Here is a 27,592-nt window from a genome sequence, read left to right as displayed (position 1 = left end):
TTTAAACTTATCTTCTGCTGAGCAGAAAGTTTCAATGAGCTTATCAAAATAAAATACTGATATCAGTCCACTGTGTTGTCTACCCTTGGGGAGTCAAGTGGAAATTTTCTATGAATCTATTTGGGGAAAGAGATGTGCCAGGTATAGAAGAGTATTTAGGCTTCATCAGGCATCTGAAAGAATTATCCCACATCAGGCTTTTAGCTCATAGGATTTTCTGTTACTGCACACCTGTGAGGCAGTCCTGAATGCTATATGCTTGTAATAAAACAATTTCTCCTCTTTAGGAAGCAAAGTCAGACAGAATTCTTGCATTCTGTAACTGAAGTGTTTCAGGGACCCACAGAAAATGAGAGATTCAAAGCTAGGTAAAGGAAATTGCTTCTCCAAATTTATCTCAGAAGGATGTGCTCAGACTTTGGAGCAGCACATTGTTAGTAGCCAAAATGGCTTCAGTGGTCCCTGCTTTTAGTATTAAATAAGCAGTTACAAACTTCAAACAAGCTACTGTCTTAAAGGGATTTCAGAAACAACGCTTTCTGCTTAGGGAAAAGAAGTGGTTCACAGAAACTGCTGGTAAAGGACTGGTGTCTTCTGGAATCCCAGAGCCTGGATGGATTCTTAGATCGTTTCATCAGGTGATGGAACCATGAGTACAAAATGAAGACACTGTGAAAATACCTGAAATTTGACATTCTGCTGGCAGTATTGGTTTGGAATGATGAGGGTTAAAGGGCCCTGTGGTGCCTGCCAGGTGCTTGGGCTCTTGCCAGCTACTGGTTATGGTTGCAACCTTGATGTAGGAACAAGGTACCAACCAGACTGCAGAGCTTGTTACAGGGGCCAGCCCTGCAGGAGGAGGAACATGAACCTTAAGTGCTGACTTTGTGCTCCAGGTCTTACTGGAAGGGTTCTGTGCTTGGTGCTGTAGGGCTGGATGAGTAACAGACTGCAGGAGGACAGGGCACAGCCCTTCAGCTTGGTTTGCTGGTATTTTCACAGAGGGAATCATTAACTCTTGAGCTTTGATTCTGTTATCAGGACTAGCCAGCACAGGAACTCTGATAAATATTGGCACTCCCTATGCAAGTATATGCTTAACACATGGTAACAGTTACTTGAAAGGAGTAACTTTCAGAAGAAGCTATGTTCTCTGGTTTTGTTTTAAGGGCCCTCCTGCATCTTTGTGGTATTCTGTTGAGAAGCAATCCAAGTGGAAGGTAGCAGAAAGGTGTCCCGTTTTCAGAGGTATGCTGTGTTTCTGTGCATGTCTAAGCACCACCTTTTGGTAGTCATCAAAGCTGTAGAGCCCTTATCAATCCAGTCAACCTGTGAATAACTTCCCTGTGTTATGATGCATAGATATGTATTAAGGTAGAGCTTTTGATTGTGATGTGGGTTGTTTTTTTTTAAATATATCTTGCCTAGTCATTCATCTGTCTGTTTAAATACCAAAATTATCTTGATTTCAAGTAAAAGCCTTAGAGGATAAGAACAAGTAAGTGGGGGATTGTGTAGTAGTGTAGTCCTGATGATTGACTCTCATTTTGATAAGGCATGTGAATTTCTCTGTATTCAGCATGCATTCATCTAGCCAGATTATCAGAAGATACGTGAATGTACTCAGGAACTTACACCCCATGTAATTATTTTACTCTGAAAAAGGGAAAAGGAAAAAAAAAAGCATTAAGGGAAAAATGGTATCTATAATAGAAAGCTGTTCTTCCATTTTCACAGGCTGCAAGATGTAAAAGAAGGAGCTGGCCTCTAAAAACTTTAGAAAATAAATCAGAGTTGTTTGCTGTAGTGGTGGCAAAGGATGAAGTTTGTTTAGGAAATACCAGTCCTTGATACTTTCAGCTGCTTAGAAGGAATCCAAAAAATTCTGCTTAGAATGTTACAGGTCACCTGACTGAAGAACAACTGTTAAAGCTGCTGTTCTGCCCAAAAACTGTGCTCTTGGTGGCTGGTGCAGCTGTGTATTGATCTTGCAGTGGTTGGATCTGGGAGATGTAATGGCTTTAGAAGTGTGCTGTAGAAAGGCACTGCTGAAATCTCAACAGAATTAAAAAAAAAAAAACATATTATGTTGTCCCTTGCCCTCCCTTTCTGATGCTATCAGGCTTAGTATTTTGGGCTCTAACAGACAAGACTGGCAGAAGAGCTGCCATGCTTTAAAAATGGCCTTGTGTTACACATGGCTGTGCTTGGAGCTCCGTGCAGCTTTCAGGGCTCAAGTTAAGGTTGGCTCTCCAGTGGTTTGTTTCCCACTCATTTGTCTGCCTGTGAGTACAGCCTGCAAGAGAGAAGCTCTGCAGTTTTAGACTGGTTTCATTCTACTCTATCTTCTAGTATACTTGTGCAGAGTGCTGTCTGCCCTTCCAGCTCTACACACTTTTCCTCATTTTGGCATGCTCTTTTGCAGTTCTCTGTGGAGGCAATCAGGAAGATTGGCAGTTGAGCAGGCAGTGTTACAGTGGAAAGCCTTTAGGGGGAGTAGAGTTAGCTCAGCTTCTCCTCCTGTCCTCTCTACTCTTAAAAATGAGTGCCCAAACATTGAAGCAGCTGATGCCTTTCCAGGTTCCCATTTTTAATCGTGTGGCTGACATTAGTAAATGCCAGCAACAAGAAACAAAGTTGTGTTCAGCATCTTTGATTCTTTTTTTTTTCCCTAATTATTATTTCTTATAAAAATTGTATGATTATTTTTTGGTCTCTTCCCCCATGTATTTCAGTCCTATTTCTCCAAGAGGGAGATGGATCACAGCATTTGAAGCTGGTTTACCTACTTCATAGCTTCTGGCTCCAGTCCAGCCTGTGAGCTGCTTGGGAGATGAGACACGTCCATGGACATGCTCGTTCCTTTCTCCCCGCCAGGCATACAAGCTGTAGCAGACTCCTCACTCCCTGCAGTACTAAATACCACAGATTATTGACACAGGTGTGGCTTCCTTTTCTCCCAAGGAAGAGCCAGACTTTTTCTTCTGTTTGTCTTTAAACTTGAAGAGAAGTCCTTTCTGGAGCTGCTTCCCATTGCATATTTCAGCTGATAAAGGTCTGAGTTCTTCAAGTCCAGTTCTGTTGTGTTGCAATTATTTCTGTTTGTTGTACTGAAATAGGCTGTTTTGAATTAGCACGTTAGTGCTTGTCAGAGTGAGAATCTGAACAGTCAGCACAGATGGAGGATTGCCTCAAAATACCAACACATATCAGAAAATAGCTTCTTCCACCTTCCCTGTTATCAGAACAGAAGGATGAAAATCTGCTAAATCTTCATGGGATCTATTCATGGAGGAGAATGCATCCCAGTGAGGGTATTTTTATGCCTCACCTCTATTCCAAACCCTGATGAAGAATTTTCAGTACTATATGTTTGGAAAGAAAGCTTGTGCAAGAAGTTGAATTCTATCACTTAAGCCTCAACTGCAGCAAGGGGAAGGTGCAGGACTTCTTACAGCCCAGCTTTATTTTGCATTGCAACAGTCTGTTTGAAAAATAAAACAAGACACTTTGAGTTTTGCCATGTGCTGCCTGTACTTCACCTGAATTCCTGCTTTATAGTATAATGCAAAACTGACTTGAAAGCAGAGTTAGTGGGCTCTGCAAATCAAGGAATCTCTCTATGATCCACGGTTGCTCCTGGTGGAGACTAGCAGGAGCTGAGCTAGGACTGCATTCCAAGTGTAACAAAGCACATGCACAGAGGGATGATGTGCAAGTGTTAACCTTGGAGAGCCCCTAACAGCAGTCCTGTCAGGGATGAGAAGGAGAGAATGGAGACAGCAAACATGCAGGTGGCTTTGGAGCACTATAGTAAGGCAGACATTATTCATAGTCCCTCAGCTTTTCCAAGCAAGAGTCTTGGCACCCTGTTCCTTAACTGGAAATTTTTGCCATATCTTTGTCAAATATTGAGATAGCATATGCCAGGTGATTGGAATCAGGTTTCAAAGAAGTTATTTAAAGGCTTTTATGCAGTGAAAGCCTCCCTTCTGAAGCCTTTTCTTACTGAAACATTTTGCCAGTTGCCAGATCTTAGGGTTTTTCAGTGTTTTTTTTAATAGAATTGGAATGAACTGGAGGTGTATTTCAGACTTAATTTATCTTAAAATTAAAAAGCAGCGTCAGCTGCACATGGTCTTTGTTTTGGTGAGGATTTGATAAGGATTTAATAAGGAATATCTCAGGAGTTGACTCTTTCCTGTCTTGTTCTTCGTTCTTTCTTTTTGCCTGTGATGATAGTACCTTGAAATAGGTTTGTAGTCTGTATATCTGCTTCACTGGAGAGGAATATACCAATTGATTCCCATGGGTGGCTTATTTCTAAGCTGCTGTGCTGCTCTTGGTACCTAGACTATGGTTCCTGCAGGTTTTTTTTAGTTAAATTTCTTATGCTGTAGCAGGCAGTTTGCCCAGAGCTGTATATCGGAGTTGGCAAACAGGATATAGCTGTAGGAAATGGGCATGTTTCAGGCTTTCTCTTGGGATTCTCCTATCTCACAATACAAAGAAAAAAACAAAACAACAAAAAAAAACAACCAACAAGGTTTGGAGGGGGGAAATAAAAGCACTGTACTGTAGTTCCCTTGTGTTCCCTTTGTCCAAATTGAAAAATTCTCTGCGTTAATATCTTCACTTATCCACTGGCATGACAACAGTGGGACTGGCTTACTAGTTTTGTGGGTGTCAGGCTAAATTGGTGTCAGATCTCTTTGTCTGCGTGCAGCAGCATCTCTGGAAAAAGAATATGTTGTTGGGGGGTGACCGGAAGATTTCTAACTACTTTTTTTTTTTTTAAATGTGTACTAACTGGAAGAGTGTGAAAAAAGGAAGCTGCAGTACTAAGTTGGCTGCAAGTCTGGGAAAGCAATTGAGTGGTGGCAAATCTGGCATTGATGTCTCCATTTTTTTTTGTGACTCATAACTTAAAATGATCACCTTCTGCTTTCTTTCTTCCCTGTCTCCCTGCTCAACCATTTCTTATAGTTTGAAGTACACCTGTGCTAACAACTTGCAGATGCAACTGCCTCTATGAGAAATTGAAGGTTGGATTTGTACCCTTTGGCAATAGTTAGTGCCAATGGTTATGTCCAATGTGAGCTTTGTACTGGATTTATGGATCTTGTTTCAGGAAGGATTTAGCAAGCATTGTTGTCAGTTCATTCTTTCCATTAAATAAAGCTGTTCTGGGCAAGGCTTTCCAAACTCGAATTCATCAGTCTCAGATTCATATTGTTTTTGTTTCCTTCCGTTGATCTCTGTTCTAACACTGCAAGGACTGTGTTTGGTTGTTTTTCTTCTCCATGAAACCTGAGTAGAGGCTTTTTTTTAAATGTAACTGAATGGAAACACTCCATTATTGAAAAAACAGTCCATATCTCACCACACTGAGATGTAGTCATAAACCAAAGTGTTGCTCTCCTCCTGTGCAAATGCACGCCTGCCTACTGCTCACTGTTCTTCCTTAACTGATTATAAATCTTGAAAACCTAATTGTCAGACTGGATTCCTATCAGCTAGGATCTCACAGGCAGCATTGTCTTACCCAGGGCTTGAAGAAAGCATTTGTCTGGGATAGAGATGGAAATTGAAAACCTTTTCCTGACTGTGTCCAGGAGTAGTGCTACAATAACTTTCCTGCCATCAGCGAGGTGGTATCTATGGTGTGCAGAATCACTCTGAACTGCAAAGAAGTTGTGCGGTTATCTGTGACTTATCTTGGTTGGCCAGTTAGATGGTAAAGTTTTATTACTTTGCCCTTAGCAGTTTATGCTCTTCAAAGGCTGTCATTTGTTAGTGTCTGGATCAGGGAAAGGGAATCCATCTCCTGCTTGTCATGCTGTCCTAAAGTCCTCTCCCATCTTGGATCTGAGCTGCTGTGGCATCCCTTGGCTAACTCCAGTCAGTCTGCTGGAGCACAGCCATCTGCCTTCAGGCCCTTTATCTGTTGATCTTGTGAAATCCAGGTTGCAAAATGAAATCAGCTTGCAGAGTATGTGGAGAGAAAAATGCAACACTGCTTTTTTTTTTTTAATCTTAGTCTAGCCTTTCTTAGGGGTCACCATGTAATACTAGATGGAATAAAGAGGCTAGAGAAAAAGAATGAGTATGGAATGCCTTTTTCTTGGGCTTCGTATTTCAATGATGTTAGAGATAATTTTCAATATAATTGATGCATTCAAGCTGACTTTGTGCAAGTTGTGAGAGCCTGGCTGCTAAAGTCAACTCAGAGATGCTCCTGTACAGCCTTCAGAGGTTGGGTTTGTGAAAACTGTGCAGTATTGGAAGGGGCTGCCAGTGATGTCTGAACTGTGTTATGTTTTCAGTGATCAGGATCCAAATGGAATAGAACCCAGTAAGTAATGTCTGGAGCTCTGGGATACTTGAGGGCTCTAATAGCTTTTGTATGCTGACTCTGATGGAGAGACTTGATGTAATCTTGGAACCACTCAGCTATCCTCATATGAGATACTGGTATATAGGACTGGACGTTGAAGTAGCAATCTATAAAGAGATAAACTTGCCCTGAATGGATCTAGATAGTTGCCCCAAGTCCAGTTCTAAATGTTCCATTGTTTCAAAGCCTTGGCATTGCTTTAGAAATCTTATCTGTGCATAGTATACATCTTCTTTCTCACAACTAAAACGTAATTCTGCAGTATTAATTGTACTTCATTACCCCCATTTACTGATTTTTTCTGTCTCATTGAACCACAATATTGCATTTGATCTGCAGAAAGTGTTTGTTTTTTCTAAATTCTGTCTCTTCTCCTGATCAACTCATTATATTTAGTGTTTGTCCAAGAGTTAAATTAGCCAAGGAGAGTGTGAGGAATCTTTTTGGGAGTGTTACTCAACCACAGGTTTGACTGTTCTTAGTTTCTGGATCTTCAGCAGATGCTGAGAGGTTTGAACAAGACTTCTCTTAAACCTCATGTCTGCCAAGCTGTGTGTCTGTGGTCAGGCTGTTGGTACTTGCCTTGCTGTGGTGTTGGACAAAACGAAGCGAATATGAACAGATGCTGTAGGATGAGTCGGTCAACCCTTTGTTTTTGGAAGGCATTTGGGAGGCTTGAAAGCAATCCAACTTAATGAAAAGCTGTGCTGATGTCTTCAGCTTGCTAATGATGGAGCAGTGGGTGCAACTCGTCAGTAAGCAAAATTCATATCCTCTGGGCAGTGAGGTGTGGCTATAATGTTAGCAAGCTTGTTCTCCTTTGTTTGAAGTAGCTCTGGGGCTTCTAATGTCTTAACTTTGACCTGAGGATGTATAGACTGGGCTTGCTTGAGTGGCTGTGGTGGAATGAGGGTAGGCAATGCGGGCAGATAAATACACAGCAGCAGCTTAGGAGGGTTGGCTTTAGTTGGCCTGTTGTACACTGAGTGGGCTCGTGCTGTAGCTCTAAGATTAAAAGATATAAGTTAAAGAAATCTGTACTTCTAGTTGCAGGAAACTTACTGATTCCAGAAATTCATGAAACGTGCTATTTAACACATCTGACTTCAGAAGGAGATTTGTCTAACATGTGGTACGTACCTGGGGAGGTTTTGGCCATCAAATTATCTCTCAGCATACTACTGCATGTGTCCTGTGTGCTTATGTGCTGCTCCTGAGACTTGAAAATGGGCTTCTAAAAACTTCAGAAATGCAGCAGATACCCTTGTAACCCTGCTAACAGGCCACGTAAGAGGGCAGCCATGTCTAAAGCTCCTGAATTTGGCCGTGCCATTGGGTTGCTTAAGTAGATGTTTGGCACAGACAGTCACTTCAGGGATTTTCCTCCTTGATGCACAGGGATGGGTTGGGCAGGAGAGCGATGGGAGAGTTAATGGAACAATAAGCACAGTGCTGAGAGAAGGTTGGGGATCTGGAGGTGCTCAGGGAAGCAGTCTGTTTCTTCCTCTTCCCTCTCAGGTCTGTTTAATACAAAAAATTGAGAAGTTGGCAAAACATAATTCAGTTAAGGTTGAAAGAATAGCAGCCCTCCTTTCATCCCACCAAATATTTGTTCGCTGTTTCAAACCAAGGTGAAAACCTAAATATGTAGGCAGCAAGTTCTCCCCCTCAGGGGAGGTGGAGCAGGCTTCTGACCTAACAGAACCACAGAATGGCCAGGGTTGGAGGGACCTCAAGGGTCATGAATCTCCAACTCCCCTGCCACATGCAGGGCCACCAATCTCCACATTCAATACTAGACCATGCTGCCCAGGGCCGAACATTTGCTGCCAAATGGGTAATGATATTACTCCTGGATACAGAGCTATGGATGTAAGGGAAGCTTGTGAACCTTTCCAGCCTGTGTGCAACACTTCCATACCAATCTGAATTTGTCCTCATAACCTGACAGTTACTGTGGAATCATCTCCATTTCTCTGCTGGTAAAGTGAGGCTCACTCTTTAATGCTGGGTCCATGGAGGACGCAGCTGAATTCATATCCAGTGCTCCCACCAGAGAGCTCCTTCTCATGGCACGTCTTGCTTTGAAATGCTGTTTTCATTTATCTTTTTCCCCTGCTGTTCTGAAGACCCTGGGAGGAGAAGAGGTGTTGATGCGTTACATCGAGAGCGTTGGCTTAGAGCGGCTGGAAGCTGTGCTGGGATCCTGGTGCCTTGCCAGCTGGCCAGCAAGGAGATGCGTGTTCCTTCGTGTCCTTTTCTTTTTTCTAAAATAACCTCAGCCTTTTATTGTTGCGATCCAAGCGTACATAAGGAGAAACAGTGCTTTTTTTCATGAATGACTATAAAAAAAATGCCGCACAGCAGCGAGTGACACACAAAGAATTTGTTTTTCTGCTCCGTGAGGGCTTTGGTTTCTCTGGAAATTGGTGAGTTTTCAGTGTGAATTTGACCCAGCTTGTTCCCAGATGCTGACCTCGCTTTGCTCTCCTCCCCTTGCCATCTCTCACCTGACTGGAAATGGAGTAAAGGAGGGGATTTAGAGCCTGGTTACCAAGCAGCGAGGAGACAGCATTTTGTCTGTGTCAGGTTGAATGAATAGCTTCTGTGTTCAGAGGCACTGAGGAATTTTGGACACACAGTCCAGTGAGTCACAAAAAGTCTTAGGGAGGGAGGCAGGGGGAGAGGACAATGTTAGGATACAGCTGATGCTATTTCAGGAGCTGAAATGGTATTGCTTGTTGCTCCCTTGGGGCTTAACATAAGTACCAAAATACTTGAAAGTTACTCTCAGCGTGGTGAAAGTGTATTTAAAAATGTCTTGTCCTGCATAACACTGCTGCTTAGCAGACTGTAGTACAAACATGTGCTGTGCTCCTGCAATTGAAGCTGCCTTAATTTATATTAGTGTAACTAAGGAAGGACTGACTGGTGGTGTTGAAGATCTCTAAACAGAGTATGCAAGTCAATGGTTCACCCTGGAGTTCCTGGATGAACAGATGAGCTCCTGGAAAGCAACAGCCAAAACAGACTTGCCAGCAGAGCATTCTTCCCAAATGTGAATGCTCTGAAACATTGACTCTTGGCCTGTGCCAAGGGCCACGCACCAAAAAATGAAGAATTTATGGCCTGATCTGTTTTGAGGAAAGCCTTCAGTTGCTGTAGTTTTTGCAGAATTCAAAAGGAGCTGAGTGTTCGGGACTCAAAGGAACAAAATCCTAATTCTTCTGTTAAATTTAGACTCCAGCTTTGAAAGGAAATGGTGCATCCTGTTAGGCTTTGACTTTCCATGTTACGAACATTGCTCTATTATCTAATAAAATGCATTTAATTCTTAATTGATATTCTTTTGTCTCAGAAGTAAGATGTAAGTTTCTAAACAAATGGACAACATAGCTTGTTAGATTGGAAGTATATTTTAATGGAAATCTGTTTCTGTCCCCTTTCTCCCAGGAATTCTCAGAACTGGAGAAAAGAGATCCTCAGGAGCTAGTTGGTAAGTTTGTTCAGAAGTATTTGATTTTCTTCCAAGTCTGACCTTCTAGGTTTTCCCTTTTGTAAGTATAGAGAAAAAAAAGAACCAACAGAAAAGCATCTTCACTCTGTCCTGGCAACGATGTAGTTTGAGTTACTGCCTCTGGTGTTTTACATCAGTGGAATTCTCCCAATGCAGTCATCATCTGGGATTAGTACCATGTCTGAAAATATATTGCATGTTTCAGAGAGATAGCGTTGGTGTTTTTCTACATGAGCCCCAAACCAATAAAGCTGTAGCTTTTTCTAGATACTTTTGTGAGAGTTGCTATAACCAGGAGTGAGGATGGGTGTTTTGCTCTGTGACTTCAAAAACTTCAGTGTAGCAATGTTTAGGTGTTGTGGTGTACTGTGTGCTTTGTAATTGGTTGTTGGAAATCATGTGTGACATCTCATTCACTGCACCATTATTAGATTTGGAAAAAATTATTGGAAAAATCCAGTGCAGTCAGCTTGAAATAGAAACCTCTGCTTGATCTCTGTGGGGCTATAAAGTGCTGTTGTATTTTGTGTTGAAGCTAGCACTATCTCACACTAACCCTTTCTTCCTGAGGTTACTTGTACAGTATGGTAGCATATGATAGTAGCATAAAAAAAATCAGGAGTTTAGAATTGACTTAATTGTCCATCAAGCCAGCTTTTCCAGGCTCAGCTGTAGTATTTCAGCCATACTGTAGTAAATGTAATAAATGTTACATAAGATATTGGGCAGTAAGTACTCAGATGCTAAGTTGTGACCCCTAAAGCAGTTATCACTCTGGATTTTTGCACTTTAGTTCCTTTCAGATGGCCTGCCCAGACTTTGCACCGACTCAGTGCCTATACTGAAATACCATCCTTTAGAGGGCAAAACTCCTTTATCCAGTCTTATCACAGGATGCCATGGAGATCTTCATCCAGACTGCTCATATGCCCCAAAATTAATGTTAGAAACACAGATGAGACAGCAGCATGTAGGGTAAAAAGTACAGAGGAATATCTGAAAACCATCTGCCCTTTATTCTCTGCTTTACAGATGAGTGAAGCTCTATGCTTGTAGAGCAATGTAGTGTTAAGATCTTTCTTCATTCAAGTAGAAGACTCAGATTACAGTTCTATCAGTCTACTTTTTTCCCAGTGAATGCTCCATTCAGGAGATGAGACTGAATCTTGTGTATTTCATGATAACCAGGGCTTGCATGCAGGTTTGAGAGCTGCACAGAGGGCATTACAGCGTCAGATATTAATGGGGGACAGTATTGGTAAGTCAGAAGCCTGGATTAAAGTTGAAATACAACTTTCATATCCTCTTCCAATTGTGGTATGCACAGAACAACATTTAGGCTAGCTTTGTGTAGGTACAACTTTGTGTAGGTTGGCATACTTGCTATACTGGACTCTGTAGGTCCTTTGCATTAGGCCATATCTTATCTAGTTGAAAAGCAGTTGTTGCACTAAGCCTTTTGGTTAGTGTAATGTAAAAACCACTCCCTCCCAGGAAGCTTGAGTTTTTAGAGCTAGAATCCTTGAATGGAAAAAGGTGCAAGATTTTCCGACACAAAGCAAATAACTGCTTCAATCTGTATATCTAAAATTTTGCTTAATATCAGGATGTGGAGGCATAAGTCCTCCCTCAGAAATTTTTCAAAACAGCTTTTTTCATTTAAAAACTTGTAATTTGCCCTTCTCAGATAACCTCATGTTGTTGTTCAGCGTCACCATCATTAAAGTCTATGGTTATTCAGCTGCTTAGGTACAGCATTAATATTGGCTCCTGTCAAAAGTAACATTCTGTTTTGCGTCCACTGGACACAGTGCTGAAGTCTGTGTGCTCTGAGTTCATTTGAGCAGTAAATTCAACTGATCCACCTTCCTTATTCTATTTTTTTTTTCCCTTATGTGAGCTTCCCAGCTGGACCTGTTCCCTCATCTTCTTAGCATGTGCAACATGAGCACTAAAGTTGGCACAAAAACCAGCTGGGATGAGCACTTAGGAAACTGCATGGTTGTCTTGTTTCATACAGAATTAATGACTGTGTAGCCAAAGCCTGAAAGACAGTGAGGGGAGGTTTGCTGCAGTAACTCCTGTATGGTTTAGAAGGAAGCATATATGAAATGTTTTTTGATAATTTTTTGTCCCAATGTTTTTAGTTTGTTTTTTTTTTAGCACTCTGAAGAGTATCTGATGCTAACAGGTTGTCTACATTTGCTGTTTTCTGCAGCCTTGCAAAACAGTATTTCTATGCTGTTTGTTTTCCTTCTTGAATTTCTTTGCAGCATAGTTGTTTACCTTATGGACTATAAGAAATGTTCTCCCAACTCTTAGGCTATCTCAGCACAAAGTCAGTGTTCAGAGCAGCAGAAAATATGGCTGAGTTGCAGGTCTTTTTCTGCATTTCTCAGCCCACAGAGCAGAAAGGGAACTAGTGTCCTCCCATGGATGGGTGATTCACTGGTATGTTGTTGCCTCCACTTCTTCCCTGTGATTTGGCTGTTCTGGTGCCAGGAAATTAGAAACCCACACACCCTGGTTTATGCCAAGCAGACTTCATTAGAGTGCCAAAGAATGCAGTTTTAGAGACCAGGCACCAGTAGTTTGTGTTTTCTCTAGGGAAAAGCTGTGCCCCTCTGATTGCCCCCTCCAGGTCTTTGCTTGTTTTTATGTGTTGTTTTTTCTTTGCATAGCATAACCTTTATAGACGACAGCCTGGCACCTGATACTGCCTGTAATCCCTTGCATGCTGCTGCTTAGGCAACCACAAGTGAACCTTGAAGGGGACAAGAGATTTCAGACCTACCTGGGGAGCAGCGCTATTCAGAAAACTGAAGCAAGATGCTTTACCAGACCTCAAGTGATCAACATCTCGGGGTCCCCAGGTTCAGTCAGCTGCTCCTATGCTCTCTATTCATTTGGTTTTCTCTGCTCCTTATGACTTCATGTTCATCTGTAGGAGGCAGAGTTTGTTTGCTCTCTTGCCTATCTCTGGCATAGCCTTTGGGCTGTGAGCAGTCATTCTAGAATTAACTGAGCACACAGTATGACACTTTCTGCCCTGCTATGCAATCTCTCTCTGTACTCTTATATATAGTGGCCAAATAACCCACCTGTCTGAAGCTGACAATTAAATGGAAGCACTATATCCACCTGCTTCCTCAGGATCTGGCAAGCAGATATCCTCAGTTGTCTACAGAGATGCTGAATCTTTGCTAGGTACGCACTGATAGTTGGCTGTGCTATGGCCCTGTAGCCCAGGAACAGCTGAACATCTCCCATCACTGTCTGCATTTGCAACACAAAAAGCTACAAGCACCTATTGCTTCTGCTGAGAATTTCCTCTTCTAATTTGTAGATCAGCTCATGGAAGGATGCATGGACTGAGCATGAGTAGTAGCCACGTCCTTCTTCACAAGTAGGGTTTTTTTGAGTTCCAGGCGTGGCACTACCTTGGCTCCTTATGTCCTTGAACCCCCAGCTGGGTTGTGGGACCTGTGTTTTACAAGCTTAGTTCTTGTTAATGCTCTTTGCCTGTGCTGTGAATCTGATTAGAGGAAGATATTTACTTATCATGAGCCAGAACTTGGGTGTGCCTGGAAAGATTAATCATGCCAACGGCCAACTTCCTGAGGACCCCATGTGGAGATCATCTAGGCAGTGAGCCAGCAATTGCACCAATTGGAATCTGCAGCCAGTGTCACTGCCACTGAGTCATATAAAAGTAAAGCTTAGATCTGGGCTGAAATAACAGGATATACAGAGCAGTTGGATGCATCCTGTGAGGACACACCTTGGCATTAGCTGACCATCTACAGTGTATAGCCATGGAAAGCAGTGCTTGGGACTTGAGAAACACAAAATCTCTTCCACAGGAGACTGTGGATCTACATACAAGTTCCAGGATCCTCTTGAATGACAATCCACTCTGCCCCTTCCTCTACAGAAGTGGCTGGGTAGGAAGTGGCTGTGAAGTTGGCCTTGCTGATGCCTCTTTGGAGAAGAAGTTGGAAGGCTGCTCAAGGGCATGAATTATTTGCACTTCCTTACTGTATACAAGCCTGAAGGAGTAAAACTCATCTTTTGCTTCCTAATGATGTGGCTTCTCAAACTGGCTGTGATGTGATGAAATAACTGAGTAATGCTGAATGTTCCTGTGCTCATGTCTGTGCTGGATTTGCCAGGTGGAACGTGATGTACGTACAGTGGGAAAGCTGTAGCCAAAAGTGTCTTTCTTCCACTTAGTTATAAACTATTGAGATGCTTTCCCCCATCAGTATTATGCTGCTAAATTATTGTTTTCACGTGGCTCAAACAGAAGGGCAAATGAAGACTAAAACCTGGAAAGTTGTGGGCGAAAATGTATTGTTTCAGTGGAAGCTCTCGTTCATCCTCCAGCGTCATTTCTGTTTCATGGGAGCTTTGAACTGATTGCTGAATGTACTGCCTGCAGAGTTCTGGGCCAAGTTTGGTACTGTACTCCCCAAGTTTGAGCCCACAGCACCCCTACCCATAGATGTGTTGCTTCCCTGTGGCTTTTCTGGTCATCTGTGAAGATAAGGAGCCAATGAGATATCCAGGCTTGCTTTTTAGGATATTTCTTTGCCTTTTTATTTTATTTTTTTAATGTTGCTGCTGGTGTTGTGAATCCCTTAAGCCATTAATCAGCTTTCTCCTTTTCCAGAATGCCTGGTGTGCTTTCTATGCTTTCTATTATGAACACCTCTCTCTATTTGCTACTGTCTCTTGGGGTTCCTGAAATTCTAATTAAATTAGAAGCTATGCCATCCAACCAGCAATTGTAACTCACAATAAATGTCTGCCTTGTTGTCACAGAGTTTCCCTGCCTTTCTGTAGGGGCTCTGGCAAGCTTCCTTCCTCCATAGAGGCCCCCTCTTAGTAAATGCCAAAGGACACTTTTTGTTCATTGCTAGCAGCCGCTGAAGAATTTAACCCTCAACATCTTGATCAAAGAGAATGAATGGTCGCCTGCCAGCTTTGCATCCCCAAAGGATGTCATCCTTGATGTCCTTTATAGTCTCTTACATTTTTGTAAAAGAACCAGAAACTGTAGTGGCACTGAACGTGTGTAACGTTGATTATCTGTAGCCTCAGCTATCTGATGGTCTGTGCTGGAAGGCAGAAGTGTATGCTGTGCTCAAATGCCAGTGTTTGCCCTTTGGGAACGGCTGGGCATAAAGTCAAAGGAGCTGGACTCGAGTGTGCTGGATTGTTCAGTTCAAGCAGCTTTTATTCCAACATATATAACTGGAGAGCTACAAATATGAAAGACTTGCTCGATGCAACTGCTGTGCTAGTGTTGGTCTTTTTTTCCACTACAGACTGTGACTCTCCGTACTAATTATGGTTGAAAACAGTCCTAATGGCTTAAATGTGGCACAGTGCTCTGCTCTCAGAACTTCAGCTAGAAAGCTGCCTGGGTTTTCTGTAACTGAGTGGGAGGGCAGCCAGTAATAGAGGGAATGTGGCTGTTTCTTTTGCTGATATTTTTGTACACTAATCATTACGGAGCAATCAGGTACTGTAATGATATATCCCAACACAAACAGCTGTAGGAAGCTGGCACTCTGCTGGTCTGTTCTGAGTCCTGCAGGACTATTTGTTCTTTCTAGTAATAGCCTGACTCTAAGCTAGGATCAAAATGCCCCTTAAGGAAATATTAACTTAAGGATGAAATGCAGTTTCTTGTGGTTAACTCCCTACAGGTTTGGTGAGGGTTGTTTGCTTCTCAAACCATTTTGGTTCATGTAGGTAGGTCTTGAAGGGAAGAGGATCCAAACAGGTAATGTCCCAAAAAATGGCAATGAGCCAGGCTGCTTTAGGTTCATTCTGTGGTACTCGACACACACGTAGGATGCTCACAAAGATCCAGACTACCACAAGATTATCTGAGCTGCTTAGAGCAGGACTTTGAAGTGTAAATAGAAGATCTGGATTAGTGGAGAGCTTGATGTGTTGTGCACAATGCAGAGGGATAGATGAATGTTCCATGAATATACTTACATTCCTCTGCAGATCCTTTGCCTTTGAGGATCTTACCAACAATCCTAGCTGGGATGGGGAGTATTCTTGCTTTTTCCAGATCTGCTTTGAGATAAAAAAGACACCTTAGAATACAACTTCGATCCTGAGTGTGACAAAGCCACAGTATAAGGTAGACACCAATCAAGCAAGCATCCTGTTATTCTGCCAGTAATTTAGCCTTAGGTTATTTGCTTCCTGCTCAGTGCTTTGAAAATGCCACAAGTACCAGTTAGCATAATTCCAGTTGCCTTTACCCATTCTATTTCACTGCTCATCATACTAGCAAGGGCATAGAATGTTTCAGTGATCTGCATGGCTTAAAGTCCCTTCCATAGTACCAGAACTCATGCCTGGTTTGCTTTCTACAGCTTCTTTTTCAGAGAGAGTGCGGAACATGTCTCCAGATGAGATCAGAATCCCTCCTGAGCCTCCTGGTAGATGTTCTAACCACTTGCAGGTTGGTATAGAAAGTGGAAAGTTGGAAAATGTTTCAGCAGGAGGGGGGGGATGTTTGGGAACTCTGCTCAGTCTTTTTCAACAAGTCAAAAATCCAGCATTATCGCTGAGTTTCTAACACACTGAGTTTATGCACTATGTTTTGTTGTTTTTGCAGGTATTCTAGCTTAGGAATCTCACATTAGCTTAAAGCTAAATTTTTCCACAGTCTGTGTAGGTCATACTTAATCTCATCAGCAGTACAGAAGTAAAGTTTACTGTGAAGGCTGCTGTCCTCTGATTTCAGCAAATTCAGCTCTTAAGGAGAGAACAAATCATTGTTATTCTGCATGGATCTGAGAATCCCCTTACTGGAATAGTTGAGGCAGCATTGACTAGATTCCTTCTCCACCTACATGTTGCTGGATGACAAGCATTCAGAGGGCATGCTGGTAACCTAGATGCAGCAAAAGAAAACAGATGCGTGTTTTCACTGGTTTACCTACAAGTAATCTCAATAACCAACTTAACTGGTGCAAAACTGTCATGGTTTCCTTCCATGAGAGTCTGGACTCTTACTTGTGATGTAAGACTACTCATCAATTGGATATTAATTAACAAAAAATGTTTCTAGGGACTTGATTCATACCACTCTGAGACTTGCAGTGTTACTAACTGAGCCTCTGGCTCTGATTTTGGGGCAGAAATGGTAATATCTGTTTGCAGTATTCCCTGTATCCAGCTTGCAGTGTCCACAAAGAGTTAGTCTGAGCGTTTGCTGATGGCAGTCCTTGGTTTGTGGTCTGAGCAAAATTATGTAGTCTTCTCTATATAACAAAATCCTGTCCTAGGAGAAGGGCAAAAGCACCTTCTGCTCTGTTTTCCTATTCCCAACAGAGGGCAAATGAAAGCACTGACTGCTGTTTTCTGCCATTCGTTTGAGATTTAACTGCAGTTATTTGCCCAGTAAGAATATAAGTAAAGAATCACTTCTGAAACGTTCTATAAAGTCAGTTGCTAACATGGAATGGTGATTCAGAATGAGTCACCAATCCAGATCATACTTTCTTTTCCACTCAGTGTACCTGGGCACACCCATTTGTCCTTGCATGCTGTAGGAGGATTCTATTGTTCTGACATCAATGAGTTAGTGTGTTAGATCTGAGGAATGAACAGAACTTGGGAGTAAAGACACACTAAAGCAGATTTTCTTTCCCTTTGAGAGCAGTTTACAGTGTAAAATCAAAGGAGAGAACTTGTCCTCTGTTGGAGGGTCAAACCACATCTTAGAGCACTTTAAGCAAGGGGATGGGATTGTTCTTCAGATTCAGAATGTTACAGGCTTTTACTGCTAATGTTTTTTTTCTTCTGTTAGCTTTTCTCCTAATAAACTATACCTTGAACTTGGTCAGAGGGAATATTCCTTGTTATGAAGGTGACCTACTAGTTTCTTATTTGTGGACATTATGAATGTGACCTGTGTTGCTGCATCCAAGGGAAGGACACAAAAAGGGACACCTATTCAGTCATTTCAGCTTCCCAAATTAGCTTCCTTTTTGCAGATGATCCTCCAAACTTACCACACGTGCACTTACCACATATGCACTTCATGCTGATTTTGCAAGGACCTGGTGAAAATTTATCTTGTGAAGGTCTTTTTTAATGTTGGTTGAAATATTAGTTTTATAACAGTTCTCTTTTATTCAGCAGTTAGTAAACTCTTAGACAACAGTCAGTTTTGTATTTCAGTTGACTCCCTGTACAGAGGAAGACATTAAGCAGCTTATCTAGAAGCAACAAAGGAAAACTGACTCACCTCTCCCATCTTGAAAGTCTGAAGTCCTGGCTTCAGTGAGATATTCTTAGGAGGGATTTAAAGTGCATTCCTGAAAGTGTTTGGCTGCCAGCATTCCCCACCAGCAGTACCTGCTGATCATGTTGTGTCTGTAGCACAGCACAGCTCAGCTCTGCTCACTTGTTTCTCAGTCAAGGCTCGTGCTCATGACTTTTACACAGTGTGACACAGCAGCTGATCTTCAGGTGCCTGTCAGAGTCTGAAGAGGGGTGGAATGGCCTCTTTATGTTGTGGAAGAGCCTTCAGGGAATTCACCCATCCCTCCTGGAACTAGTTTCTGCTATCTACTGAAGGGAAGGAGCGTGCACTGATGCCTCGAATACAAACCTTTAAACAATGAAGCTTTCAGAAAGTGTAAAGACCAATTGCCTTACCCACACAAGCATGGTGAAGATGCTGTCAGACCTTAAAGCAGGAAGTTTCTGTACTAACCAAACTGCCTGGCCTTAGGGCAGAGGTGGAATCCTTTCTGCATGCAAGGAGGTCACTGGTTCAGTTGTCTTGTTTCCACATGTATGCTTTGATAGTCAGCTGGAACACTCACCTTTTCTGTATTGGCTCATCCTGTAATCTTGTTCCCTTAGGATAAGATTCAAAAGCTGTATGAGAGGAAAATAAAAGAGGGCATGGATATGAACTACATCATTCAAAGGAAAAAGGAATTCCGCAACCCCAGGTGAGCCACCATCTTTTCCAAAGCACCTCACAGCAAAATCAAGGAGTTCTCCTCCTTGTTGGAGCTGTAGCAGGAACAGGATCCTGAGCAAGAAGTGTTACTGCTTACAAAATCGAGAGATGTCATTTGACTGTAACTGAAAGAATAAAACTGTTCTTTGGTGCAATAACTACAGTAGCATTTCAAATAGGTTTTCAAATATTGTGCGTGCTCTGGATTAAATATTTTGGAAAGTGTCTGATGTGGGAGCTGGGAGATTGACCTGAGGGAAGTGGGAAATAATGTGGTTAACAGCATGCTGCATCCACTGCAGCAAGCATAACTGCACAGACTCTAGTTTTACTCTTAACATTAAGAGGTGACAATTTCTTTTTACTGAAAAGCTGAAACATTTCTGCTTAGAGAAGGATGAATGAGCTACAGGTAAACTCTGTCCTCTGTTTGTTTGTTTCAGCATCTATGAAAAGCTGATCCAGTTCTGTTCAATTGATGAACTTGGTACAAATTATCCAAAGGTGAGATGCAGTAATTTTACCTGTCAAGGTAGTGGGTGAAAGCTGATGTAGGGCTGTGAGCTCTTGCACTTGGATTTCCTTAGCCTGCTTGTTTAGAGGCCCTGCAAGGGAACTTTTGTCTGTATTGGAGTGAATGTTTTCACGTGGTACTGAGCCTCGGTGCCTCCAACTTTGCGTTAATGACTCTGAATAAAAACTGCTGAAGTGTGTACTCCTTTGGGGAATGGAAGCTGAACAGAAGAGGAATGCACATCTTACTCCCAACATCCTTCTGATTTTGAAGCTGTTTATTCATTCACAACATAACACGGTCCTATGAAAGCTCTGATATAAACTTTGTGTCACTGGAATACAAGAAATCATCAGTAATTAATATTGTCAGTGAAAAGCAAAACATATAAAAACCCTGCTAAAAAATGAATATATGTGACTATATAGCCCTAATGACTTTATTTTTCATCTTTAGGACATGTTTGATCCCCATGGCTGGTCAGAGGATTCGTATTATGAGGCACTAGGTAATTCCAGGAAATCTCTCTTCTTCCTGTCCTAATTTAGCTCTTTGTGTTTTGTAGTTAATGAACTGCATTGCAGCCTTCACCTTTAGAAGTGAAAAGCATCACATGCTGCTTTTTAACTCTGTCATTCTGGTTGGGTGTGCATGAATGTTGTTGCTGCTTCATCAGTCTGGGAAGCATTTAATTTAGCTCTGTGGTGTTTTCATCTGAAAGCATTAATTTTGAGCAGTAATGCTTTTTTTTTAAAAAAAAAAGTAGGTAGTTTTATGGTAGTTTTTATAGTTGGAAATTTTTGATTGCTTATGAAGGGGAGTTTGTGAGACATTGATAGCTCTTTAGTGTTTCTAGTGCTTCTTGTAACTTCTGTTCTTTCTCAGCAAAAGCTCAGAAGATTGAAATGGACAAACTGGAGAAGGCCAAGAAGGAGCGCACAAAGGTAGCTTTCAAAGCCAAGAGAGGCTGAGATGCAGGGAATTTGTTTGTTTCCCTGCTGAGTTTCACTTTGCTACTTTGTTTTTTTTGAACAGCTCTCATTTTGCCTCATGCTTCATTTTGCCTGGTTCTGTCTTTTCTTGCACAATGTTTTTTCCAAGCTGTGCAGATGAAGTTGTTTGCCTTTCCTTATAGGTCCATTTCTCTAGGCTGTTAATTCCACTGGCTTTGTTCCTGTTTTGTCAGTGATTTTAAGCCAGAGCTCATAACATGGTGTACCATAAGCCAGTTACAAACAAGATATTCCATCAAGAATCGCCTTTTTCTTTAATCTATGATACTTTGCCTGGTGGTGCAGTCTGGTAGTTTAATTTCTTCATCATATCTCATTGTGAGAGAATATGGGCTTTCTCTTTGATATTGCTTCTAATACCCAGTAATATTGAGCATATTTTGACTTTAAATGGGAATGTCTGGGCTTGTCACAAAGCATACATTCTCTAGTATTCCCTAGAAAGAACACAGGAGCTTTGGAAAATGTTATTCCTGTCCTGCAGTGGTGTTGTTTTAGCTAGCAGCTGGCACTGGAAGACTGAAACCTAGCTGAAACTTAGAGGCTGCTTTCTAATATTGCAGAAGATTCCTTTAAAACTCAGTACCTGGAGGTTTCTTTTCTCGCTGTGCATGCTGTATCTTGCTACATGTTTTGTTTTTTGGCACAGTAACCCAGGTATCTGATTATGTCCTCGCCCATATCTGCAGTTTTGAAAATTGGGATTGCATGCTGTAGTAACTCTTGTTGCTAGGTTTCTTGCTATGATGCAGTTGCAGTAAATCATGCAGGTAGGGACTTGTCCTACAAGTTTTTTAAAGGAAAAAACACAGGGTTTCCTAATGATATAAATATACATTTTAATACCAGGATCTGTCCTTTCTGAGTTGTTCTTATGCTTGTAACAGTTGACAGACAGATTATCATACCAGACTTAGGAGCTGAGACACAGGGAACCTTGATGATTATGGCTTCAGGATTCTTTGACCTAAGGTCTACTTTTTTCTTCCTGTGTGCCAGCCAGCTCTGAGTCCAATGTCTCGTGTGATACTAAAGCTTAGAGGGCTTTTTCTCTTTAAAAAAAAAAAAACACAACAAACACATAAATTAAGACTTCTTTTTTTCTTCTTCTCCCCCTTCTCCTATTTGTGTCTCCTTGCCCAGATTGAGTTTGTGACTGGCACTAAGAAGGGCACAACAACAAGTGCTGCCTCTACAACAACCACGACAGCCAGTACTACAGTTGGAGGTAAAGGCCAGTTGCATCCGTATGTATTAAGCTGCAGTAATGCTGAATTCATACTTCCTGGGTTCCTGGGAACCCTGAGAGCTCTTTATTGATTGTGTAATACAAGACAGTGTTTATTCCAGTTGCTAGTGGACTAGCTGTCCTCTAGTTCCTATATCCTATGGCTGTCCTTCTAGAGTGGAAGCCTAGGGACAAGTTAGTGCAGAGCTTTATTAGGGCATCAGGAAATCCTATGATGTCTATAGTTGTAGTGTTCTTAGAACTGATGCATCTGTAGAGCACTGGAAGACTGAAAAATTCTTCTCTTGCCTACAGCCTGCCTTTTAAACTGGAAACTTTTAAAACCTTAAAGACTGAGTGTGTCTTGTGCCCATGCTGGAACAACTGAAAAATGTGTGCTCTGTTAAAATTAAACATGCTCTGGGGCAAGGAGTCAACTGTCTCCCATTTGGCTGGAGTTCACATGTAGAGTTTGACTCCTGATTATAAGGTTGTTTTTCCTCCTCAACGTTTATAAGCGATGCATGCTGAATTGATGTGAGGGAAAGCTGTCTAGTCAAGCAGAGTATATTAAGAGTTGATGAGACAGACTGTTAGGAAAGATTTAGTGCAACTTTTAACACAATGCTAATCCTTATTTCCTTGATGAAACTTGCAGATGCACAGAAGAGGAAGAGCAAATGGGACTCAGCCATCCCTGTAACAACAATAGCTCAGCCCACCATCCTCACCACTACTGCAACACTGCCAGGAGTTGTCACAGTGACAACCAGTGCAAGTGGATCCAAAACTACAGTCATATCAGCTGTTGGCACCATTGTGAAAAAGGCAAAGCAGTGACCAGCACACCGGGCTTGGATTTTTGGACTGAATTGTCATCAAAACCACTGTTCTTGAAAGGGAGGGGTGGCTTTCACCTTTGGTAAATGATGACAAGATTCTTTGAAACAGACCACAGCTCTCATTTGGAAGAGTGGGGGCAGGAGCAGGCATGCCAGCTGTGTGCACACACCAATGGACCTCTGCCGAAAATGCCTCTCTTCTTGCTTTGGGAAGAACCAGTCTCTGTATTGTGCTGGAGGAAGATGAGATACGAATTTTATTTGTTATATTACTGCGTTAGGTTCTTATCCTCCTTGCAAGTCTGGTTTAATGTGTTTTTTTTTATTATTATTTAAAAACAGAAAGATAAACAAGCAGTGAGGGAATATCAGCATCATCCTTGTTTATTTCAGTCATCCTCAAAGGCTGTTGCTTGTGATATGCACCTCCCTTGAACGTGCCAGCTCAGCTTCAAGGGGTGTAAAGCAGAGACTATTGGTCAGTGCCCATCCTCAAATGTGCAGCAGAGACTTGAAGCTCAGTCTGCATCCATGAATGTAGATGGACTGTTTGTTATAATACTGACATCTGTACCTGTGTGCATATCTGTGTGTATCTTGGTGATTACGTGTTTAATAGCTGAAATATTGAGGTAACTGTACTGAAATTGTCGTGTTACCATCTTTCAAGGATAGATATTTCTATGCAGAAGCTGCAGAGATTTGGTTTGTTAATTCATTTGCAAAGACCTGTGCAGAAACCTTTCACTCTCATGGAATGAGATTGGAGTTATAGGAGAGCATCTGGTCCTGGCTGTGATATTGTCTATGTTCTAGATAGTGATGTACTCCAAAGTGCACACATGGCAGTCACTGCTTGCTCCAATGTTGTGAAAAAGTATTTTCAGTTAAAAAATTTTATTGTATAAATCTTCTTACTTGTGTTGCAAAAATTATTATAAATATTGAAAGTCTTTAAGAAAAAAAAAGTGTCATTCACGTTTCTGCATTTCTTACCTTGGTAAGGGAAAAGAATAAGCACTTTTTTTTTTTGTACTTTTGGTTACAGAAAACAGGCAGATATGCAGGTACATCCATGGGAGATGGGTGCCATGAAGTTTTGTTATGTTACTGACTTATTCCTTTTTTTTCTATCTCAGACACTGTAAGAAAAAAGAAAAAAAGTATTAAAATTACCTGGATTGGAAATAGTTTGATTATAGAGGATGTCCTGAAATAATTGGTGACTCAGCTGTTCTGAATGGTAATTTTTCAAACCTGTTCCAGCATCTTAAGGTTCTTCAAGGTTACATGCTGTCATCTGGGGTTTCCCATAAAATCTGTGGAGGTCAGTCATCCTGAATGGAGCTCAACAGCAGGTGAGGCAGTTTGCTCCATTTTGGAGGTAGGTGGAATAGATAATTCCATCTTTCAAGTTCTGCTGAACGGTGTGTGGGTGAGGTCCAACAGGTTTAAATAAAATGAAAAAAAAAAAAAGAGGCACCAGCTGCTGCAGTTTTTTGCTCTATAGATTAATGACCAACGGGGCACAAGAATGATCACTGCAATTAGTTTAATCCTATGAGCAGGGGGTGTGGGAGGTGTCTGGGCTGCTAGAGCAACAACCATTCCTCTAATGAATGTCCTCAATACGTATGCTGTGAGCGAGTCTGTATGAAACAGAGTGAAATTAAATCTGGCTGGGCTGTGTGCCAATACACAGCAGTGCTGCCTGGTACCAGATGTGCCAGCTTGTCCTCTGCATCCCATTCCTGCTCCCTGTCTAATAACTGGTGGTAAACACAGAGTGGGAGAGTTTGAGATTGCATTCACTACACCAAACTTACAGAATAAACCTAAGCACTGTCAGCTTTGGTGGGAAAGAGGGTGACTTGATAATGACTGGCTGTGTTCTGCCTGATGTCCTGCAGGTCCTGGGGCTGCTGGATCGGAGATGGTCACAAAGAAAAGGAAACCATGCAGATAGGATCTTTTAAAAAACTCCTCACAATACCATGGTGGGAAACTTCTTCATTAATGACTTGGAAGGATTCTGTTCTGTGCAAGTAAAGAACTGAATCTGACTGAACACAGCAAAGGTTGCTCTTGATTGTAACCTGGTGTAACTGTGCTAGATGAAATAGCTTGATTACAAGGAACCATTAATTACACACTTAGTTAAACATGTCAGCACTTGTATCTCTGTATGCTCTACCGTATCAGGAAAAGCAAGCATGGGAAACTCTGTAATAATTATTTTTTTGAAAGTAGCTACCAGAACACAGCTGAACATGAACCAAGGGGATACATTGGCAAGAGGAGAAAAAGAGCATAACAGAAGAAGTGTTATCAGCTGTGAATTGGAGCTGGGCTCCAGCCTGCTGCTTGGCACCTGGCACAGGGCAAATGCCCCAAGTGTTTGGGAAGATGAATCATTTAGCTACAAAAGCTGCTGAATGCTGTTTAAGTGCAAGTATCTTACTTGCTCATGCATCCTGACATCCCACCCTTCCTCTTTCCATGCCCCCCCAATGCCTTCTTGCTCTGCAGTATCCACAGTCATTCCAGACCTTTGGATTTCTTCGTGTGCTTAATGACCAGAGCTGTTCATGGCATGGGATGACAGCATCCAGGCAAAATACTCCTCAGTATGGATTGGTCATATTCTTCCTAACAGACTCTTTGGTGGGCTGAGACAAGCTGTGGCAGTGGGACACATGGAGCAGCAGCTTTAGAGTGACTAACAGGCTGTGCAGCTTGTTCTCTCCTCATCGAGCGTTGTATAGAGAAAGCTGCCCTGAAATAGGAATGATTTGGGTTTTTTTTTCCCCTCTCTCCTTTCCAAAAAGCAGAAATAGGGATGCCAACCATTACATAACAAGCTTGCAGCCCAAACAATGGGTTGTTGCTCTTGTTTATCTCATGTGCTGCTATCGGAAGCAATACAGATACACAGTGCAGATGGAGGAAAAAGCCTCTGTGCAGCTGCTGAGAGCACGGCATGGAGGTTGGTAGCTGTGAAGGAGAGAGAGGTGGGATCAGGTGCTCACAAGCGATATACGGATGGGAAGTACTGTTTCATGGCCTGTGGGAGCATCGACTGGTCTGCTTGTTAGGTATCTGCCTGCTTGTGGTCCTGCTGAGGGCTGTGTGGCCACTGCTGATCTGCAGAGGGCTGAAGGGACCACATTCCTCAGCTGAATCCACCTTCTGGTGGATCCACCTTCAGTGCCAGGGCAGCTGCCTCCCAGCCCAGCTGAAGTCATTATTGGCAGCTCGATTCTGCCTTTGCCGCCCTTCTGAAGCCTTATTCTCCCACCTCCATGCTTTGAGGTGTTGGTTTTCTTTCCTATTCGCTTGTTGTGATTTAAGGAGCCATCCTCCTTTAATGCTGTTGTGGGGAGGGGTTTGTGTGTCAGGGATTTGCTTTCTTTCCATGCCTCACCAACTGAAAGAGCAGGTGGGGAGGGACAGCCCTCGCCAACCCCGCCTCAAGCTGAAAGGTGAGCACCTGAAGCTATGTTTTACCTGGCTTGCTGCTCTGCTGGCTGTTTGAAGAGGCTGAGGCTCTATAGAAGACTCTCTTGCCAAGGCTTGGCTGACCACCACCTGCACCAGCTCTGTTCCAACTCTTCATCCTAGCCAGAAACAAACCCAAAGTCTCCTTGTCCTCTTGCTGAGCACTTACACCACCATGCTTAGGCATCGCTGTTGCAGAAAAGTTTCTCATCTCTCAGCTTTGCAGTGCACAATGCTCCTCCCAGTATTTATACCCAGCTTCCTTCCTTTTGTTCCAAGTGAGAGCCACGCATGCTGGTGCCTTCCAATATTTGGCCTTTGTTTATTTGGAACTGCTCTCTGCCTGGGGCTGGGCTCGTGCCTTTGTTGCCAGCAAACAGCAAAGCACCAGGGCTTCACAAGGAAAGGTTTTGCCTTTTCACGCAGGAGGCGTCTGTCTGTCTGTCCTCTGTATAATGCAGCATTAGGCAGCAACCAAGCCATGGGCCTGCCTTGTAGGGTGCCCGTACACAGTGAGTTTGCCCATGCTTGTGCTTTCTCCTTTCTGCACAGTTGTTGCACCATTGGAAGGTGGCTCCATCAGCAGAGGGGTGGCAGCAGGACAGGGAGGTGATGTCCCTCTCTGCTCTTGTGAGGCCCCATCTGCAGCACTGTGTCCAGGTCTGGAGCCCCCTGTACAAGAAAGACAGAGAGCTGTTGCAGAGGATCTAGAGGAGCCACAGAGATGATCAGGGGGCTGCAGCACCTCTCCTACGAAGACAGGCTGAGGGAGCTGGCCTTGTTCAGCCTGGAGAAGAGAAGCTGTGGGGTGACCTCATTGCAGCCTTTCAGTACCTAAAGGGAGCCCTCAAAAAGGAGGGGAATCAACTCTTTGAAAGGGGAGATAACAGCAGGACAAGGGAAATGGTTTGAAGTTGAGAGAAGGAAAGTTTAGATTGGATGTCAGTGGGAAGTTCTTTACAGAGAGAGCGGTGAGGTGCTGGAACAGCTGCCCAGAGGCTGTGGATGCCCCGTCCATCCCTGGAGGTGTTCAAGGCCAGGTTGGATGGGGCCCTGGGCAGCCTGGGCTGCTATGAAATGTGGAGGTTGGTGGCCCTGCCTGTGGCAGGGGGTTGGAGATTCGTGATCCTTGAGGTCCCTTCCAACCCTGGCCATTCTGTGTGATTCTGTGTGGCAAATGGTGACTGTCCCTTTGCTGCCAGTTGGGGCCAATGGTTCCTCATAAGTCTCACCCACCCAACAAAACCAGGAGAAAAGCAGAACTTTCCCAAATCTTTCTAACGCATCAATGTGGTGAGGTGCCCGTTGTCATAGAAATGTCCACCTCTGTGTGGGGTTAGGATCTCCACCTGGGGAGCGAGGGCTGTTTGTTTAGCAGAGATTTCCCTTCATGTATGTGCTGATAGCGTGGAGCATCCATGGCAAAAATATGGATGCATGTGTTTATACTGTGTTACGGAAAAGGCTGAAGAAGAGTATGTGAGAGAACTTCATCCTTTACTTTTAATTACCTAGATAATTAAGTTAAGCCTAATTTAGTGTAATAAATTACATGCACATTAATAACGCTACC

General features: G+C 42.6%; 1 protein-coding gene across 1 annotated transcript; it reads left to right on the top strand.

Annotated features, from left to right (window-relative positions):
* The first annotated feature begins 9,850 nt into the window (after positions 1-9,850).
* Positions 9,851-23,722, top strand: SAP30BP (SAP30 binding protein). The gene is made up of 8 exons (XM_019621687.2): positions 9,851-9,893; positions 16,316-16,404; positions 18,822-18,913; positions 19,368-19,428; positions 19,895-19,946; positions 20,324-20,382; positions 21,595-21,679; positions 22,338-23,722. Exons 2-8 carry the CDS (start codon positions 16,342-16,344, stop codon positions 22,517-22,519), a joined length of 594 nt encoding a protein of 197 aa, XP_019477232.1. The 5' UTR covers positions 9,851-9,893; positions 16,316-16,341; the 3' UTR covers positions 22,520-23,722.
* Positions 23,723-27,592: the final 3,870 nt, after the last annotated feature.

The sequence above is a fragment of the Meleagris gallopavo genome, chromosome 20, assembly GCF_000146605.3.
Source record: "Meleagris gallopavo isolate NT-WF06-2002-E0010 breed Aviagen turkey brand Nicholas breeding stock chromosome 20, Turkey_5.1, whole genome shotgun sequence".
NCBI lineage: Eukaryota > Metazoa > Chordata > Aves > Galliformes > Phasianidae > Meleagris > Meleagris gallopavo.
The sequence above is the reverse complement of the archived record's forward strand: the minus strand, read 5'-3'. Positions and strand labels throughout refer to the sequence as shown.

Coding starts and splice junctions, on each gene's coding strand:
- SAP30BP (XM_019621687.2), top strand. CDS start 16,342: ATGTCTCCAGATGAGATCAGAATCCCTCCTGAGCCTCCTGGTAGATGT. Junction 19,429..19,894: donor TTGGTACAAATTATCCAAAG/GTGAGATGCAGT, acceptor TTTCATCTTTAG/GACATGTTTGATCCCCATGG. Junction 20,383..21,594: donor CCAAGAAGGAGCGCACAAAG/GTAGCTTTCAAA, acceptor CTCCTTGCCCAG/ATTGAGTTTGTGACTGGCAC.